Below are 20210 nucleotides of genomic sequence, written 5' to 3' on the forward strand. Positions count from 1 at the left end.
TACGGTTGTATTTGTTAATTTAATAATAAAGTCAAGTTGTGTAACGCGACGCCGCCGTGTCCGCTCTCTTGTAGAGAGAGCGAGAGCGGACGACACAGGAGCGCGAGGAACCACAGACAAGCGGGTGGAGGCCGCCACACCGTGGGCCGGCGACGACTCCTCCCCAAGCTCTGGGCTCCTCTGTGTATTCAGGTATTATTAGGCAATAATGAGTGTTTACATGTGAGAGGAAAACGGAGCACCTGGAGAAATACTACGTGTACAAGTGGAGGGGGGGGACATACACTCCATCTCATACAGACAGAACAGGTGGCCGTCCACATTGTTGCTGGTACTGACTTCTCCCGCACAAGCCAGGGTGTGTGTGGCACCTCTCCTCCATGCCTACGGGAAGAGTTCCACAGCCTTTCACCAACCCTCGTCGCCTCCACAGCGCTGGAGGACTAGAGGCCACGTGTATAGCAATGACCGATCGGCTAGCTAGCGGTTGTTTGTATGCGCACTGCTGCGGCAGCGACGTCCCTCCGGGGCTAGCGGCCACCTTTTCTACCCCCTTTCTTCTTGCCGCCCTCCTTGCGGAGCTTGGCGCGCGTGTCCTTCTTGAGGCGCGCGTCCACCACCTTGTAGTGGCCCTTGACGCCGGCGGGGCGGCCGACCTTGCGGCCGGAGGACCGCTTGGCCACGACGTACGTCACGTCCTTGTCCTTCTTCTTCACGCCTGCCTTCTTGTAGATGCTGCGGAGGCAAGGAGCAACGTCTCTGAGTAATAGTCACGATGAAAATAATTTTACTTTTAAGACTGCCCGATTTGAAATATCACGTCGTTTATTTACCCCGGGAAAGCTTCACCGAGTCTCGGTGGCGAGATGTTAACTACCTCGCCTGGTATGCAGGAGGTTGTGGTGTCGATCCCGACCCTGATACCTGCTGTATATGTCTTTCTTTCTCCTGTGGTCGTGTGGATTTTTATCCAGGTTTAGGTTTTTCCCTCCACATTTAGAAACATGCGTTTAGAGTATTTGGATGCTATAAATTTCAACATTATAAGCCACATCATTTGTGGCCAGATCGCTTCAAAAAAAGAGCTATATAGCTCAGTGGGCATTACCTGGTAAAATTAATATAGTAAAAAGAAGTTTAGTTATTTCTTTCATCAAGGTCGCCCCCCAGCCGTGCCCCAACGAGGCTGTACCTTCTTCTTGTTTCTTTCGGTAAAGTTACGTAGAAGGGAAGTAATAAAATAATACAAATAAAACATAATAAAATAATTCTCACGACGTTTCGGCCACAACGCAAGCAGCCGTCCTCGGGTGAAGATGACGGCTGCTTGCGTTGTGGCCAAAACGTCGTGAGAATTATTTTATTATGTTTTATTTTTATTATTTGATTACTTCCCTTCTACGTGACTTTACCGAAAGAACCAAGAAGATGAATCCCTGCAGTCACGAAAGCTTTAAATCGAAATTTGAGGCTGTACCTGCGAAGCTGCGCCATCTTCTCCCTCTCGGAGATGTCCACCGTGTCTACCACCGCCTCCGCCTTCTTCTGCGCCTTCTCCACCTGCTTCAGCATCTGCAATCGAGAGAGGGGGCATCCTCATCGTGTTACGGTCACGTGACGGTGGCGGCAGCGGCAGTCACGGCAATGGGTAAGCGATGGTGAAAAATGACATGAAACGGACATGATGGCGACACGAACATGATCAGGAGGCAACGGCTGTAATGACAATGACATTGACGTGTTGGCGAAGGGTGATCCCGAAGCAAGCGACGGTTACGACGAGATGGTGATGCCGACGAAGGTGGCGACGCGATGGCTCATGGCAACGCAATGCCGCGTGTGCGCACCCTCTTCTTCTTGCGAGCCTTGGCCTCGGCGATCTTCCTGATGGGCCGCGCGTTGATCTCCTGCCAGCGCTTGCGGTACTCGGCCACCGTTGCCTTGTCCACGGGGAGCATCTTCCGTCGGTGCTTGCGCTCGTCGTCGGTGAACCAGTCTGGCAGTTCCCCCTCGTCGTTAAACGCGAACCTGACGCGCACGTACGGAGACAAAGACTCGCGTCGTGAGGGATAATCCAGTCGAGGTGTCCTGTCAAACTGGGATGATATACGTTCCGCTGTAGAAGGGGACCGTGCAATGGCATCACTTGTCAACTGTTAACCGCCAACAGGTAAAGCCTCGCTTATCAACCGTTGCCAGGTAGGCCTCGCTTGTTAGCCGTCACCAGGTAAAATCTCGCTTGTTAACCATCGCAAGGTAGGCCTCACCTGTCGAAGGAGCCGTCCACCAAGTCGCGGGTCCTCTTGCGGGAGGTGGCGATGAGGCTGCCGATCGCCAGGCCCTCGGGGTCCAGCACCCGCTCGATTTTCGCTGAAGCAAGACACAGACAAACTCTCGATTAATATTTTCAAAATGCCTCATTTCATTTCTTGACCTGGCACTTCAGCAGATTTTATCCACAAACTGTTGTGGTGGTTCCTAGGCTTGCGTTGGACCGCCAGCACACGCGTTCCATGATTTTCTCGGCCCAAGATCCTTTTTTTTTTGGCCAAGAATCTTGAGACCCCCGTCACAGTGTTGGTGGTGGAGTCACGACCCCAGTACGAGTAACGCTACTCTGAACCATGAACAAATTGTGATGAGAGCTGCTGGACCAGGGAAGAAATCGGGAGGCGTCACTCCAGATCCATGTTTCTCAAAACTCCAGTCCTTGCGACGCCGCCACAATCCAGCCTTCCGTCAATACCAATCATCGCGTGCGTGTAACGTGTAGTGGCTCGATTTGCATATATACGGGAGAGCTTGGCATACTGGGTAGAGAAATTATTTGTTGATTGCTGCACTGGCAGTGGTGCACAAGCATAATCAAAACATGAAAATCCTAGATTTGAAGCTTTCGTGACTGCAAGGATTCATATTCTTAGGTTTTTTCGATTGCAACACAAGCTTGTGTTGCAATCGAAACGTCGTGATTTTTAATAATTTTTTACCTACGTGACTTTACGGAAAAAACCTAAGAATATGAAAATCCTATTTATGTGCAATGAAAAAGGGCCTTTGCCCAAAACGTCACCTGTTACATATTTTCCTTTTAAAGCCACGGTGTTATTGACGATCGTGTTGAGTTTTTTTTACGAATGAAACCCGTGAAGGCTCACCGTGGCGTGGCATGGACTGGAGTTTGAGAAACACCGCTGCGAGGCGAGGACAACGCCATTGTGCCGCAGATAGCGGACCGCGTCAAACGGACTCACCTGGCTCCTCGATCGGGACCGTCTCAAAGTGATCGTCGTCGTCGAGGTCAAGGTCCGGAGCGGTCGCGTAGCGGCCTCGCCGTCCGGTCTTGATGGAGGCGGAGAGCTCCTTGAGGCGCGCGATCTGAGCAACGTCGTCGTCATCATCGCTGCTCACACGCACAGACGCAGCGACGCACAGGTGAGCAGCGGCCCATCGCTTCAGCAGACGCTCGCCACACTCGCGCGCCTGGCCGGAAATCGAGCTACACAATAACCAAGCGTCCCGACAATCTACTAAGCAATTAAACAGGACAAGAACAAATATACATCAGTCAACTAACCATTCAGACGCGAACCACAGTGGGAGGGGTGCCGCAGGTAATAGGATTCCCGAGTTATTGGAGAATGGATTCTATGGGTTCTGCTTACCATCGCCGCTGGTCCTACCGACCATCTCAGAAGCACACACGTTGCGTGGCGGGTGAAGCGCGGAGGGTGAGGCGCGGCGGGTGAGGCAAGATGCTCACCTATTATCGCTGTCCGAGCCGGACTGCTCCTTGTGCTGCGAGGGTTTGGCGTCGCCCCCCACGTCGTCCTGCCCACTCCCCTGTTCCTTGGTTGACTGCTCGTGCTCGTTCGCGGCTGAGAAGAAACGAGGATTAAAAACACGCGGCACGCACACGCGTTGGCAACATTCAGCGGAAATGCCCGGGGTTTAAACAGTCAAACTAGGGCCTCCTATATGTATGCATTAAGTCTATTGGGGCACGTGCTGTTAACGAGCACCTATAAAGGCCGACAGCACACTAGGGGGTGGTGGTGGGTGGCCAGCACCACGCCCGACCGCCTTTTTGTCTCCCCAGCGGCGATGTTTTTAGACACCGCACCAGGTACTTATTTGAGGCCAAGTCAACCTAGGGGAGGCCCAGGACCACTTTAGATATTTGTCACTGGTGTTGGCCGTGAGCGGGAATCGAACTTGGGTCGCCGGTTTTGTAGCGCATTGCGCTAACCGCGATACTACCGCTCCCCAATTACAAAGGTAGTAGAAGAGACGCGTCGAGGTAAGGGGGGCCCCTTGCCCGCCATCTGTCGGCGCCAGATGGACGGCAAGACCCACAGTGGTGGGAGTGTCGTTGTTGTTGTTATTTACATGGTAACTGACTGTATTGTTGTTGTTGTTGTTATTTACATGGTAACTGACTGTATTGTTGTTGTTGTTGTTATTTACATGGTAACTGACTGTATTGTTGTTGTTGTTGTTATTTACATGGTAACTGACTGTATTGTTGTTGTTATTTACATGGTAACTGACTGTATTGTTGTTGTTATTTACATGGTAACTGACTGTATTGTTGTTGTTATTTACATGGTAACTGACTGTATTGTTGTTATTGTTTGTGTGGCGACTGATCATCTTGTCGCTGATGTAGTTTACGCGGCGACTGACTACCTTGTTGTTATCGTTTGTGCTGTTGTTTAGGTGGTGACTAAAACGTCATGTACGTGGTGACTGGTGTCTAGTCGTTGCTGTGCGTGTCCCAGAGAGGCTGCACCTGCACGGGCCATCTTCTTGAACATCCTCTGCGCATGTTTCAGCTCCATCTGCTCATCCACCTCCGTCTCCAGGCCAGCAAAGATATCCTGTAAAAAACCAACACCAACGGTCATTACCGGGCAGCTATAGCTTCCCTCCACATGGTACGGGATTTCGTGCGTCAGGGGTTGAATGACGGGGTTCATTGGTCGAGCGGACAAGGGCTCAGGGTCGCGAGGCGAGTGGCTCGCAGGGTTGTGGGCCGTGCCGGAGGGCGACTCGCCTTGCCGAACCACAGGTTGGTCTCGCGCTGGGCCCTGCTCTCGCTGTCCTCGTACTCCACCACCAGGGCGTTGGGCTGCTCCTCCGACGGCTCCGGCGTCACTTCCCTCCTGCCGGACGGCACGCTCGGTGAGGCGGCACGAGGTGGACACGGCATGCGTGTGCGTTAGCGGGTGTGTGGATGCACTTGTGTGGCGCTTGAGCCTAGTTTCCGTGGCACGGCCAAGTCTAATGGACGCGAGTTACCATGACTTCTACAGATTTCAAGGCAAAGGACAACTTTCTGTAGTTTTCCGAAAAGTGGCATTTCCTTAATTTTTAGCGTTACCCGAGTCATGATGCAAAAAAAAATCTCGTTCGCAAAAGATCAAGGCAGCATTGACGGTAAAATTCAACACTCAAGTTAAATTTACATGTTGTCGCCACCTGTAACAATTTTTGTTCCGGCAACGAATTTCCACTTGGCTGGAACTCTGACGCAGGGTATCGAGGTCCGCTCGCATCGAGCGAGACGACTGACAAGAGTTCGGACCCGCAGTCGTGGCCAACCAAGTTGAGAAGAAAAAGAAAACCAAACGCGCGCCATCTCAATGCTCACCGGCGAACGGCAGCTCCAACTAAAAACTTGAGGTCGCGTTCCTCGTGGAGGCGGAGCGTTAAACACCCCCTGACATCAGTTTACAGTTTTTTTCGCGGTCGTTTTCTCCGTTACAAATCACACCCCCCCCCAACCGGCCTGCATTGCAGAGCCTCGGCTCGCACTATCGACAAGACGGTGCTGCCAAGACGGGACCGCCGTACCTTTTGCCGCCCCGGATCTTGTGCAGCGGCAGCGCGACCTCCTCCTCGTCGGCGGAGTCGCCGTCCGCCTCCTCGTTGAAGTCCCCCATGTTGACGTCGTCGTCCGTCGGGCCGATGACCTCGACGAGCTCCGCCAAAGACATGTCCCCCTGCTCCATCTCCGCCATCTACACACACACATTAATAATGATGATGATGATGATCTTGATTTTATAAGTCGTGCCTTTCCTAATGACATCTCAAAGCACAGTGCTTAAAATATATATATATACACGACATTCCAAACGACAAACACTAAAAGCTGAATATACAATCAATAGCACGAAGAACAAGCTATGAAAGTAAATAATACAATTTACACACATCGGTGAAATGCACGCGAGCACACACGCATGCACAGATGAAGGTGTGTTGGGCGCAGGTGAGTGGCTGATGGTGCTGTGGGTGGAGGCAAGCGGGCACACGTTGGTTTTGTTGATGCTCTTCAGGTTGAAGAGGCTGAAGTCGGAGCTCTCGGCCAGGGAGTCCCCGGGCACGTCCATCTTCAACTCCATCCTCTCGCGCAGCTTCCGCCGCTCCTTCAGCAGCTTCTTCTTCTTTCTGCGGGGGAGGCGACGGGGACCGAAGGCTCGGACTGACTCTCTAGGCCGCACGAGGCCGCTACGCGAGGCCGCTACGCGAGGCCGCTACGCGAGGCCGCTACGCGAGGCCGCTACGCGAGGCCGCTACGCGAGGCCGCTACGCGAGGCCGCTACGCGAGGCCGCTACGCGACGCCGCTACGCGAGGCCGGTACGCGAGGCCGGTACGCGAGGCCGGTAAGCGAGGCCGGTAAGCGAGGCCGGTACGCTTCTGCAAAGTAGCCCAGGGCACAAACGTAGTAGAGCTATCAGGGGCGTAGTCTAGAAGCCCAGGTGGTCTCCAGGGGAAGGGGGAGGGGAGGAAACCCACCCCCCCCAATGTACACCCCTCCCTTAATCTAGACCCCCAACTCCCAATCTACATCCACCAGTCTACCCCCCCCCCCAAATCCACCCCCACAGTCTACTCCCACCCCCCGCCAACCCCCGCGTCCCGCTTGGAATCCACCACACTGTGTACGGGCGTTACAGCAGATCCAGTGTTGCTGCAAACGGGGTTCGCCGAGGGAGACTCGCACACACCGGCAGGCACTTCGGCACGAGAAAGCCTCGCCGCACAGGCCCTCACCTTTTGAGGTCCGCCACCTCGTCGGATTTCATGTCGGCCAGCTGCTTCTCCATCTCCTCCTCGTTGTCGTCGTCGTCGTCGCTGCCATCGACCGCCCCCGCCTGCCTGCCGTCGCTCTCCCCATCGGACGAGTCGAGGCTGCGGGAAGCGAGAGGCGATGGCAGGGCTCAGCCGACATTTATGTTCGCCCCGAAATATTTTTTTGTCATCCCGGAGCAACGCTCTTTCAAATCTGCGATTCATAAGGACAGCATGCCGACCCCTGTTTATTTGTCCGACCCGTTGTTATTACCGTTGGACAATCCTAGAAATCTGCGGCACGCCTTCCAATTGTCTACTAATAGTTCCCAGGTGACGCAGACAATTTGGATCAGAAGGATATTAATGCAGCTGCCCCAAAAGATTTGTAACCACCTCAGAGGTCTCTTGGCATCTCCATTCTGCCATCTCTCCTCACTTAAACTGAGTTAAAATCACTAAAGTTTAAGTGTGAATGTAATTTTACTAAATAATTGCTCATCATTTAGTTTTGTCTGTAATTGCACTAATGCTTTGATGTGGTCTGCGGGCCGAGTCGCCCTTTAAAAAAAGAACATCTTAGCTCAGTGAGCTTTACTCGGGAAATAAACTTGCGATTAAGATTCATACGGTGTTGAATAGCACACCCGGTCGAACGCACAAACAAATACACAATTAGACGCACGCTCGCGCGATGCTAGCGCGTTGGAACGCGTCGGCAGGATTCACGAGTTTGTGCGTGGGTCGCGCCTTCCCTGCCAAGGCCGAGTTGAGAGCTGGGATTTATTTCACAGGGTAAATCCCCGAGCAGCTGCAGCAGTGGAATGCGCGCTCACACCGTGTGGCGTCTGTAATACGGCGAGCCGGACGGAGAGCGAGAGAGAGCCGCTCACCCCGTGCACACTGCCCCCCCCTGCTGCAGCGGACCTGGCTGCGATGAGAAGCGACCGCCCGCGAACTCACCTGATATCTCCGTCTGTGGCCGTGACCGGCGTCGCCGATTCCTCCGCGGGGGCCGCTTTCACCGCGGGCGCCGCCTTCTCCTCGGTCGCCCGCAACAAACTCTTCTTCAGTTTCGTCCGCCAGTTGATGAGCGACCTGAAGAAGGGGGTGGTCACGAAACGGGGTCAACTCAACACCGCTCCCTCCCATAATATCTCACCCGCCCCCCCCCCCCCCCATAGGTTTACACTCGGGGCATAATAACAATTTAGTACATTTGAAATGAAAGCCATTCTACATCTAGTCGTTCGTAAGGCGCTATTGTTTCACGGACACAGCCTGTGGTGTTTTCACAGCGGAGGGGGCGCGATGTTGCCTTGTGTAATCCCAATTTAATAATTAGCGTGTAATGTGTTAAATTTCGCAGATTTTGGCCATGACGCCAGCGAACAATGGCCTTTTGTTTTTCGAATGACGTCAGGGGATCTTTATCGTTCACTGTGAATCGGACGTGCGGGTATTTTATGGTTAATACATCCGACAGTATTAACCAGGACAGCGTGTGACTAACGCGCTACTGCTGGGCTGTGTCGCTCCCCAACAATCGTCAACGCGTTCTCAACAAATATTATTCAGTTACAATAAATTTGATCTTAAAGCGAACTCATGCCATTTCTAGGTTGTTGTACGTTTGCATCTGGTTCCCGATTTATTCAAGAGTGCAGGGGCCCGAGTTTCAAATTGCCTCGCATGCGGTCCCAATTGCTGCTGTTACGACTGCTGCCGTTGCTACTGCTGCCGCTAACAATGTTGCCGATACTGCTGCTGCTGCCATGACCGCCGCTATTGCTCCCGCTGCCGCCGCTGCTCACCTGAGCTCCTTGCGCCCGAGCACTTTGATGTCTCGGCAGCACTCCGCGATCTCGTTCGTGGTGCTTGGGTGAGAAACCATGCGTGGGTCATCCAGCACGATCTAGAGAGGGAGAGGCAAGGTGAGGGGGGGGGGCAATTTACAGACCATTGACAATCCACTGCTGGATGGAAGCCTCCCCACGCTGGTCTGTGTAGGTTCTTGAAGCTGAGCCCAGGACCGGTTCAGATATAACTCGCCACTAGTGTTAGCCTTGGCCGGGAATAAAACTCAGGTTGGGGGGGGGGGGGGTTCATAGTGCAGTGCGCGGACCACATGCTGGACTGCTCCTCAACTGCATGTAGACAATACACATGCAACAACAAGAACCGCCGTTCGCCACTAAGGTTGCGGTGACGTAACCACAGCACTTATGCCTGACAAATATCCCCTCTATAGCCTTAACAGAATGTAAGGGCAAGTGCTGTTAGCCAGCATCTATGAAGGCCGGCGCGGCACACGAGGGGGTGGGTGGCCAACACCACGCCCAGCCGCCTTTATCTCACTAGTGGCGATGTTTACACATCGCACCAGGTACTCATTTGAGGCTGGGTCGGCCTAGGGGAGGCCCAGGACTGGTTCAGATAATCGTCACCGGTGTTGGCGAGTAGGAATCGAACTCGGATCCCCAGTTTCGGAGTGCAGAGCGTTAACCACTACCACTCCCCACAGCGGTGCACATACGAATACACAAACAACAGGGCATCTGCAGCTTTGGCACGAAAACCTTTGGTTGAGATTGTGTTGTAATGGCACAAAACATTTTGTGCATAGCTATATTACAGTGGCTGAATCTTGATAATAATTCTAAGAGTGCATGAAAAGGAAATTGAAAAACTCAACACACGCATCAATAACACTGCCTTCAAATTCGGACTTTTTTGTGCTCTGAAGAATGAGCCATCACCTGAAACGTTGCTCATTACATTTGATTTTAAGGCCACGGAGTCTTACTGACAAAAAGTGCGTTTTTTTTCTTATCGACTGTACTTTTAGACCACTGCCAACGCAGTATCGCCAAATTCTTTGTTTTGCCTTACAAACATTGGCGTGATGTTGAGGGAGCCGACAGGCCGTAGCCTCGTGCGGCCGACGACCGCCGCCTGAGCGTACGTTTGCACGCACGCACGTTGTTGAGCCTCTTTCGCGCCGTACGTAGCCAACCGTGCTCGTCGGAGGCGCGGGAGAAACCAACCGTGCTCATCGGAGGAGCGGGCGGCTGCAACTCACCTGGCTGCACTTGTTCAGGAAGTCGATGGGGTTGCTGCACTTGAGGAACTCGGTGGCGGGGAGAGGATGGAAGAGCGTGTAGTCCCCCTCCGTGTATCCCTCCGCCTGTGACGCGGCGCACACAGCCGCGGGTGCGGCGAGTCAGCGTATGAGCAACAAGGTGGAGCTCGGTCGTTTAGCCAGGCAGAGCTGCAGCCGCGTCTCAAAGATTTCCTCACGGGAGGGATCCCGCGGGGGGACATTTGACGATTTCCTTTCAGGTATTTTGTTTGGCACGGAACGAAAACCGGATACCAAAGAGGACCAGCTCCTAACGAGGTTATCTCGCTTGACCACCTGAAAGTGAAATTGTAGTTGTTTGCTCTGCATCTACACCGACCAAACGAGAGAAGACTGACGCTGACCGAACGTTAATTTGGCACGACCCAAGTCCACTCCCCTTAGCGGCATACCACTGTTATGGTGAACCTCCCCCCCACCTCTCACACAATAACTCTACAGGTACACCCCCCCCCCCTCACGGCCCAATACAAACCCTGAACGAATGTGAGAAACCCACTCGACTCCGCCGCTTTCCACAGCATCAACCGAGGCAGGGCACAGCACGTCATTCAGGCTACCTCCGCCGATGTTGACCACAATGCATCATTAGGCTCAACGACCCCAATGCACCACACGTTCCACCACCGCGCGCCACGCAACGATGCCTCACTTTGGGTTTTTTCTTGTCGTCGGCAATGTCCCTTATGGTCTTAGCTTCAATCTCGACCTCCTTGAAGGCGTACTTTGCATCGAAAAACTTGCTGTCGATTTTGTCTGGAGCTTTGTAACCTAAACATAAAATGATAACGACGACAACAATAGACGATAACGTACGGCGCGCGGCTCATTTTCCAGACGCTGGAGAAGTGTAAAACGAACTCCAATAGTGCGGCACGGTCTCCTGCGGGGAGCCAGGAGGTCGTGGCGCACGTCGCCGCCGGCTGTGAAGTCCGTCAGGACGTGCCGGGCGGACTGGTTGCCCTGCATGTGCTGGAGGAGGAGGAGGCTGTCACATGGCTCTATGGCCACGCGGGCTGACGTCCACTCACATACAACACTGACAAACATATTCATCTCTTTTTCTTGCATATCTAGCGCTCTGAAATATATGAGTCACGTGTAAAAGCATTTGCTAAATTAATAATGGTTTCAAGCTCTCCGGCAACCACTGGTGCTGATTTTCAGTATTTTATCTTTGCAGGGAGACTGCTGTTGTGCCCAGTGTATCCCGAGCCACGTTGTGCATTTATCCGACTGTCCACCCCGCCCCCACGACGTGGCCCAATGGCAGCGGCTTTGGCCGCTTGTTGCAGACGTTCGCAGTTCTAACCCGGTAGAGCACCTTGGTTAATGCTGCCGGTATAACAGCTGCCAAGCGTGTGCTGTCTGTTCCACGGTGGATATTAATGATTCTGTGGTGACATTCAAAATCAGCGAGTAGGCAGGCCACTGTGTGACCGCGTTATGGTCCAAATTTGGGAGTACACAGAGTAACACAAAGGCAACATCGCCCCCCTACTGTGAAACTACCATTACGTGAAATACAGTGCGTTCATGATGGCCTTATGTCAATCATAATTATGCTTTCTGACTGGCTGTTGACCCCGGTGAGACAAACTATGCGTGCCATCTTGCAGTCGACTGGCGCATCCTCCCCTCCTACGACCCCGACACGTGCCGCCTCCCCCCCCCCCTCCCCCCCGGGGAGACCCACCTTGGCACACGACGAAGATCTCGGCAGACTCGCTACGCGACGCCTGCGGCTTGGTGGCCTGGACCTTCTGGAAGAACTGCTGGAAGAGCCACATGAGCGGCTGGTAGTCGCGCGAGCGGAACACCTTGGTGATGAACCAGCCACCCTTGTTGAGGAAATCGCACGCCAGCTTCAGCGCCTGCAGCGTGAGCCGCGCTGCGGTCGACAGGAACACGGCGGGAAGATGTCACACGACGGCCAACCTCTACCCCACACCACGCTGCTCGACTACACACCCCGCTCTGCCCCAAACCCCGCTCTGCCCCACACCCTACAATATAGCACGGCCAGCTTTACACCACTCCTCACTCTACACCACACCCCACGCTACTCTACCACACACCCTGTTCTACCACAACCCACCTGCTCGACACCACATTCTACTCTAATGCAGACCGTCTTTATTAAGAATACATGACGATCCCCCCCCCCCATCCCTCTCCTTAACGACATAATTATTTACGCAATCTAACCCAAAAAAACCTGTATTATGCATCCCTCTCCTAGTTAGCTCAATTCGAATCCAACTTACAGAGCACACGTGTCATCAGCTGCCCGGGCCTCAAACCACATGCATTTCCCTTTTGTCAGACCTTAATGTAAACCCAGAGATGCAAATTACCATGATGGACCAGCTGTGGTGCTGCCTCACAAGGGAATGCCTCCGTGGCTAGCCGCCCCCTAGTTTAAACGCTGTCTGCACAGGGCAACCAACTAACCTCAACTACTACTACTACCCAGCCTCACACTCCCCCCCCCCCCCCCACACACTGCCCCCCCACCACCGTCTCACCCTGGGCGTACGCGTCGTGCGACCAGTTGGCGCCCACGTTGGGCGCTCCGTCGTTGAGCATGCAGTCCACCTTCCACGTCTGCAGCTCCTTCTTGATAGCCTGCGAGCACACGAACGCGGTGTACACGGCGTTAAGGTTTGTACCGTAAAAAACCCACGCTATCAAGAAACCCCCCCGCCCCCCCCCCCGCCCGCGTCACTGGCCCCAAACAAACAAAAAAGCCAGCCCAAAGAACGTGGAAAAGCTCATGGTCGAGCAGGAGCAACGTCGCCAGTTGAATTGTCAACGCCGGCCAGATCAAGGCCTAACCCACAGGAAGGCCTTGGCAAGTAGACGAGGACCGGGATGCGGCCACTTGCGTCGCCCGATGCGATAAAACTCCCGACGGTGCAAACGTGGGAAACAAACGGCCACAGCCATACGGCATGCCCTCTGCGGTGCACGAAGAGAAAGGATGGGTTTGACGGTCCTAAGCAGTGCATAAACGTAACTCTTTGCATTAATGCTCGGGTTCAGGACAGAATTTGCAGTTTGGAGTGGCCAGCGTAGGACTGTATGCTATTTAACAATATGCAATGTCCTCTGGCAATCGCCCTTCCGCAGGATAGATAAGGGGTTACCCAGCTGTACAAGTTGTACGCAGCGCTGGCCAGCAGATGGGTAAGAACACGCCAATAAAAAGCGACGTCGCCGCTTATTTTTCCCAATCGAGAAATTTGCGGGCAACTTAACCAAAAATTTGATGTGTACTGCGAAGAACGTGAAGGGACCCTGAACGTCCACTCTGACGCAGATGGCACGTATTCGCTGTTAATCAGAGGTCGCAACCGGGTACCCAATACCCGTACCCTACCCGATACCCGGCTACCCGTACCCGGCCAGGTACGGGTACCCGTTTGCGACCCTGGTGCGGCCGGGTACGGGTAGGCCGTGAGTCACTGGTGAGTCACCGTTTGTCACTCATTTCGGGTATGGTACGGGTAGGGAACGGGTACCCGTACCCGGCCGGGTACGGGTACCCATTTGCAACCCTGGTGCGGCCGGGTACAGGTACGGGTAAGGAATCAAAACCCGTTTGCGACCTCTGCTGTTAATGCACCCGGGCACCATTAACCAGGGCGGGCAGCCGGGCTGAACCGGCAGACGCGCCACTGCTCGGCTGCGTTTAGCCCCCCCCCCCCCATGAACGCACCTGGCGGCACTTATCCGTGGTGATGTCCTCCTGTAGGGTGACCACGTTCGGGATGGACTTGATGGGCACGAGGTCCACGCCTGCCGACGACAACGACCACGAGGCGTCCAACATCCACCCGCACCACGCGCGAAAATGCCGACGCGCGCGGATGGCACGCAAACCAGTGCCGCATTATCCAATAGGCAACAGTAACCATTTTTTCTGTTTGTATAATAAAAAAATTTACCCAAGGTATCTTCTTGAATAAATACATATAGCAAGGATAAGCACAGTGTATATACAAAGAGGCAGGGTCATGTGAATAATTTTTTTGTTCATGAGGTGAGATTAATCAACGCCGTAAATATAGTTTTCGCGATATTTTCCTTTGTCAAATTTGCAATAACAGCTTCAAATTGTGTTTTTCACACAATCTCATTCTCAATCGAGTAGTGTAAGGCAAGACAAGCGTTGTTGTCCTACGGTTAATCAGCATTTGCAAGTGACAGCGGCGGTAGTAACATGGGGGGGGGGGGGCAGCAGTAGCACCTGTAGAAAGTTATCACTTAAGGCCTAAGAAACAGAAGTGCCGAGGGCCTACAAGAACCTTGATCCGGCCCTGGCGCAAACGCGCCGTTTACTTTCGAGGCAAACCTTACCGATGACGAGACTTGAGATGGGCATGAACTTCGATGCCACCTGCAGCCTGGAAACACAATGCGCAAGATATCAAGGGTTGCTCACATATCACAACGCGACACGTCACAAAAGGGTTATCACAACAGCACTGCGTCTCTATCGACTATCGTTTGGGTGTGCACGGCTTATTGTAGGAGTTCAACTGGTGATACATTACAATAGACGACACGCTGGTGCTCAACTCGTTTTCAGAAGGGGCCTGCCTGTTTGGAGAACTGTGGTTTTATCGCATTTGGGAGGCAGCAATCATCTGGATTTTTTTAAATGCATGCAAGAGAATTATCAAGCATATCTGTGGTCTTGTGATCGTCATATTTGCTGTACTACCTTCTTCAGGCACCTGGTTGGCCAGCGGTAGCAGTTTTGGTCATTGGTGTCATTCTCACGCCACTGGCTACAGGTGTGCGTCACTACAGACTGCAGCCAGTGCGTGCCTCAGTCGTGTACGAATCTACAGGCACCACGGAGTGCGTGCGTGTTTGCACTTGACTCTGCGCGTCAGGTACCATACTGCAGACACCACACGTGTATGTGCATGACTCAGTGAGGCATGCACTTACTACCCTACAGGCGCCACACAGTCTGTGCGTCACTCAGTGAACCGCATACCACCCTACCAGGCACCACGCAGCGTGCACGACTCAGCGAATCGACTACCAACAATCCTACAGGCAGCACGCAGTGCGTGCGCAAGTCGCGTATCAATCTTACAGGCACCACGCAGCATACACGGACTCTGAGTCGTGTACCACAATATTCCAGGCACCGCTCGGCGTGCACGAGCCGTGTACCAATATTACCGTCAGCATCCTGTGTGTGTGTGAGCGTACGTGTATATATGTGTGTGTGAGCGTGCGTGGGGAGCGATAGTGTAGTGGTTAACGCGCTGCGCTATGAACCTGACGACCCGGGTTCGATTCCCGCTCACGGCCAACACCAGTGACGATTATCTGAACTGGTCCTGGGCCTCCCCTAGGTCGACTCAGCCTGAAATGAGTACCTGGTGAAGGTGTGTAAACATCGCCAGTGGGGAGACAAAAGCGGTCGGGCGTGGTGCTGGCCACCCCCTCGTGTACCGTTCCGGCCTTCGTAGGTGCTCGCTAACAGCACTTGCCCCTACAGTCTGTTAAGGCTATACGGGGGATCTTTTATCTTTGTATGAATTTAAGTGTGCGAACCGGTCCTCCTCTAGGTCAATTCGGCCTTAAATGAGTACCTGGTGCGGTGTGTAAACATCGCCAGCTGGGGAGAGACAAAGACGGCCCGGGCGTGGTGCTGGCCACCCACCCCCTCGTGTGCCACAGCGCCGGTAGCCTTCATAGGTGCTGCTACTCGCTAACAGCACTTGCCCCTACAGTCTGTTAAGGCTACACGGGGGATCTTTGTGTCCGGGTGTGATGTCGGCGAGTCGCGTACCATCCTCCAGGAGCGGCGCACAGATCCACGAGGACGCGCGCGCGCTGCAGGAAGCCGAACTTGCGGTTCAGCTGGATGAGCTTGAAGGCAGAGCGAGCACGGTAGCCTGCAGCAGAACAGCAAGCGCACATGTTTTTTTGTTTGCATTACGACTGCAGGTATTGTGGTCTATGCAAACATGACTCCTTGTAAAAAAAGGTGTCAGTTTTGTTGCCAGATAAAAGGGTAAAAAAACAATTGTCATATTTTGCTACTGGCAAATGAGGTTCCAATGGTGTAAATGCTTACCCCGAGCTCTCATGCTCTGATGGTGCATTGTGTTTGAGTTGTGCGCCTTTTGGCGTCATCTGGTCCAACACCATGTGAGACTAGGCTCTAAGGAAAGCTGTCTCGGGTGTGGACCAATTAACTTCAAGGACAGTGCACACATTATCAGAGTTGTGTTTTTTGTTTTCATTACGACTGCAGGTATTGTGGTCTATGCAAACATGACTCCTTGTATAAAAAGGTGTCAGTTTTGTTGCCAGATAAAAGGGTAAAAAAACAATTATCATATTGTTTACTGGCAAATGAGGTTCCAATGGAGCAACCGCCAGTCGCCCTGCACCTTACAGAACTTTGCCGTTATTTTTGGCTCACAAGTGACGACGTAATATTTATCCCCTCAATTTAAGAACAGGAGGATTTCTCCACAAATCTGGCTGTCGCCTGATGATGCCAGTTGTGGTTTTGTTCGGTCGATCGTGATCGCTTTGCCTCGCGCTCAGCTCCTCTGCAACCACTCATCACCTCGTCCTTGTTTTCGGTGCAACGCGCCTGTTTATCTCGTTCATATTAAATTTCGATTTAAAGCTTTCGTGACTGCAGGGATTCATCTTCTTGGTTCTTTCGGTAAAGTCACGTAGAAGGGAAATAATGAAAATAAGACATAATAAAATAATTCTCACGACGTTTCGGCCACAACGCAAGCAGCCGTCCTCAGGTGAAGAACAGGTCTGTCAGAAAGACAGCGTCTGAATTGGCTTTAACACGTAGGCTTTCAGACGCTGTCTTTCCGACAGACCTGTTCTTCACCTGAGGACGGCTGCTTGCGTTGTGGCCGAAACGTCGTGAGAATTTTTTTATTATGTTTTATTTTTATTATTTCCCTTCTACGTGACTTTACCGAAAGAACCAAGAAGATTCGTTCATATTGTTACTTTTTTTCTTCACGAACTAACGTTGCCTGCACATCGGACGCGTTCTGTTCCTGTGTTGCCCGTGCCTTCGTACGGATCGCTTTGATGTTGCCGTTACTTTTCTGCAGTGATGCGCCACGGATCCTCCGTGCAAACTAGCTGGATGACTGGCTAAACGGGACTTATCGTGTAACAAATAAGCCTACGTGTTAAAACCAAATAAACAATGATTTAGTGATTGATCGTCACTCTTACTACAATGTTACTGTTTTTGTTTAAAACACAGTAGCTGCACACTGTCACAAAGGCCAAAAACGTCAAGCGGCCTGCAACTTACAGCACTCTTATCAAAGTTGTAATGGCAAAGTTGTAATGGTAGTAGTTTAAGTGTTTATTGAATTGAGCAACGTTAAAGAGCTTGGTTAAAGAGCCAATTGGAGGGAGGTCGTGGTTGTTGTGGCGGCAGTAGCTGCAGTGGTTGTTGTAGTGGTGGTAATTGTTGTGGTAGTGATTGTTGTGCGGTGGTAGTAGTATTATTGTGGTGGTAGTAATGGTTGATGCTGTGGTATGGTTAGTTATGTTTGGTCGTGGTTGTTGTGATGGGTTGGATTGGTTTTTTTTCGATGGTTGTAGATGTTTGTGGTCGTGGTTGCGATTGCGTTAGCGGTTGCTGTGATGGGTGGTAGTGGTTGTTGAGATGGGGCAGTGGTTTTTGTTGTTGAGGTGTGAGCAGTGGTTGTTGTTGTGAGGGTGGTAGTGGTTGTTATTGTTGCTGTAGTTGTTGTTGTGAGGGTGGTAGTGGTTGTTGAGATGGGGGCCAGCGGTTGCTGTCGTTGTGGTTGCGAGGGTGGGTCGTCGTAGTGTTTGGTAGTTCAGGCTGCGGTGGGCTCAGGCCTTGCCACGTGGTGGTGCACACTCACCCGTCTCCTTGGCGAGCAGGTAGAACTTGTCGCGCCGCGCCTTCCCGATCTTCGACTTCTTCCCCATCGCTGAGTGGAGTCACAGGCGCGTGTTAGTACACGACTCGCGCGCACCACCCCATGCGCCACATTGAATACATACTGGTGTGTCGTGCGTACTACACGAGTGGGATGCGGTCGTGCATCGAGCTTGCAGGCGAGCAAGTTGGCTGTGCAGCTGCGCTAGTGAGGAGTTAGTATCCGTGTGGGGTCACGCTAGTGAGGAGTTAGTATCCGTGTGCAGCTGCGCTAGTGAGGAGTTAGTACCACTGCGGGTCTGCGCTAGTGAGGAGTTGGTTCCTCTGCACCGTGAAGCTGCTGTGGCAACATCTCTCTCTCTACGCTGTGCAGTTTTCGGTAGTGAGGAGTTAGTACCACTGCGGGGTCGCGCTACTGAGTACTTAGTACCACTGTGGGGTCGCGCTAGTGAGGAGTTAGTATCCGTGTGGAGCTGAGCTAGTTAGGAGTTAGTACCACTGCGGGTCTGCGCTAGTGAGGCGTTGGCAAATCTATGGCTGTGGTAGTGAGCAGTGCCTCTGTGCAGCTGTGCTAGTGAGGCGTTAGTGCCTCTGTGGGGCCGGGGTAGGGAGGCATTAGTACGCGGTAGAGGCGTTAGTACGCGGTAGTAAGTCGTGAGTACCCCTGTGTGGGGTCGCGGTAAAGGCGTTAGTACCTGTATGTGTTAGTACCTGTGTGTTAGTACCTCTGTGTGTGCGCTAGCGAGGTACTAGTACCTCTGTGTGTGTATGTTAGTGTGTTAGTACCTGTGTGTGTTAGTGTGTTAGTACCTGTGTGTGCTAGTACTTGTGCTAGCGAGGCGTTAGTACCTCTGTGTGTGTGTGTGCGCTAGCGAGGTGTTAGTGTGTGTGTTAGTATCTGTGCTAGTAGTTGTGTTAGCGAGGCGTTAGTACCTGTGTGTGTTAGTACCTGGGTGTGTGTGTGCTAGCGAGGCGTTAGTACCTCTGTGTGTGTATGTTAGTACCTGTGTGTGTTAGCGAAGTGTTAGTACCTGTGTGTTAGTACCTCTGTGTGTTAGTACCTGTGTGCTAGCGAGGTACTAGTACCTCTGTGTGTGTGTTAGTACCTGTGTGTGTTAGTACCTGTGTGTGCTAGTACCTCTGTGTGTGTTAGTACCTGTGTGTGTGTGTGTTAGCGAGGCGTTAGTACCTCTGAGTCGTGAGCACCTCCGGCGCGTCTCTCGTTACCTCGAGGCGGCGAGGCTGTCGACCACGTGCAGCAGCGTGGCGGCCGGTGATGACGTCGCGGGTCGGAGTTCAAAGTGCGAGTACGGCATCGGGGCGGGGTCAAAGACGCTGGGATTTACGAACCGCGTTTGTCGCCGCCAATGGCCCACGCCCCGTAAGCAACGTTTCGGGCGATGGCCCCTTATATGCGGAGCAGAGCGAGCGCGGAATAAGTTGGCTCTGTGTCACTGATGTTACTGGTAGGAACCGCCAGGTTACACCAGCCCACAGGGGATTATTGTGTCCGTCCGTCGTGCATCAAAAAATTGGAGGGGTGGGGCTGGGTGGAGAGGGGAGGGTGGGGAGGGGCTGGGTGGGGGGTGGGAGGGGCTGGGTGGGAGGGGTGGGGTGGGGCTGGGTGGGGGGTGGGAGGGGCTGGGTGGGAGGGGTGGGGTGGGGCTGGGTGGGAGGGGAGGGTGGGGTGGGGCTGGGTGGGGGGTGGGGGGTGGGAGGGGCTGGGTGGGTGGGGTGGGGCTGGTCACCCCGTGGTGCCCTTATAAAACTCAACGTTTAATGCGAGACGCTTTCTATCCAGGGTAGCGTGGAACCACGCCGTGGCTTCTTCACGGCTCGTGAGCAAAAGTGAGAACACAAGCAACGCCCAACGCAGCAAAAATATGCATTTATTACTCGATGCGAAACGTGATGTATGTTTTGAAACAAATGAATATCGTCTTCACTTTTAAATGAGTGCAAATATGAAAACGTGAGTTTGGAAAAGAGCACGCAAAATTACGCATTTTGTGGAAATGGCAAAAAGAGATCGTGACCTAAACTTCGAAGCAGTT

The 20210-nt window shown here is 52.9% G+C and overlaps 1 protein-coding gene and 1 long non-coding RNA gene across 2 annotated transcripts in view; one reads left to right on the forward strand and one right to left on the reverse strand.

The window, feature by feature from the left end:
- On the reverse strand, positions 1-19434 carry FTSJ3 (FtsJ RNA 2'-O-methyltransferase 3). The gene is made up of 22 exons (XM_078873753.1): positions 19346-19434; positions 18140-18208; positions 16042-16147; positions 14586-14632; positions 13945-14024; positions 12752-12851; positions 11920-12114; positions 10876-10994; positions 10164-10268; positions 8896-8996; positions 8045-8179; positions 7064-7201; positions 6321-6456; positions 5857-6023; positions 5057-5165; positions 4793-4880; positions 3764-3878; positions 3255-3403; positions 2268-2370; positions 1848-2028; positions 1478-1572; positions 1-735 (listed from the first exon to the last, which is right to left on the reverse strand). The coding sequence occupies exons 2-22, from the start codon at positions 18204-18206 to the stop codon at positions 531-533; spliced, it is 2541 nt and encodes an 846-aa protein (XP_078729879.1). The 5' UTR covers positions 18207-18208; positions 19346-19434; the 3' UTR covers positions 1-530.
- LOC144945323 (uncharacterized) overlaps positions 19427-20210 on the forward strand; it is a 1090-nt gene continuing 306 nt past the window's right edge. The window contains exons 1-2 of the long non-coding RNA XR_013639650.1: positions 19427-19622; positions 19958-20004. This is a non-coding gene — a long non-coding RNA (uncharacterized LOC144945323). The remainder of the gene's footprint in view (positions 19623-19957; positions 20005-20210) is intronic.

This window comes from Lampetra fluviatilis, chromosome 37, assembly GCF_964198595.1.
Source record: "Lampetra fluviatilis chromosome 37, kcLamFluv1.1, whole genome shotgun sequence".
NCBI lineage: Eukaryota > Metazoa > Chordata > Hyperoartia > Petromyzontiformes > Petromyzontidae > Lampetra > Lampetra fluviatilis.

Coding starts and splice junctions, on each gene's coding strand:
- FTSJ3 (XM_078873753.1), bottom strand. CDS start 18,206: ATGGGGAAGAAGTCGAAGATCGGGAAGGCGCGGCGCGACAAGTTCTAC. Junction 2,371..3,254: donor GGTCCCGATCGAGGAGCCAG/GTGAGTCCGTTT, acceptor GTCTTGCTTCAG/CGAAAATCGAGCGGGTGCTG. Junction 736..1,477: donor AAGATGGCGCAGCTTCGCAG/GTACAGCCTCAA, acceptor TTGCCTCCGCAG/CATCTACAAGAAGGCAGGCG.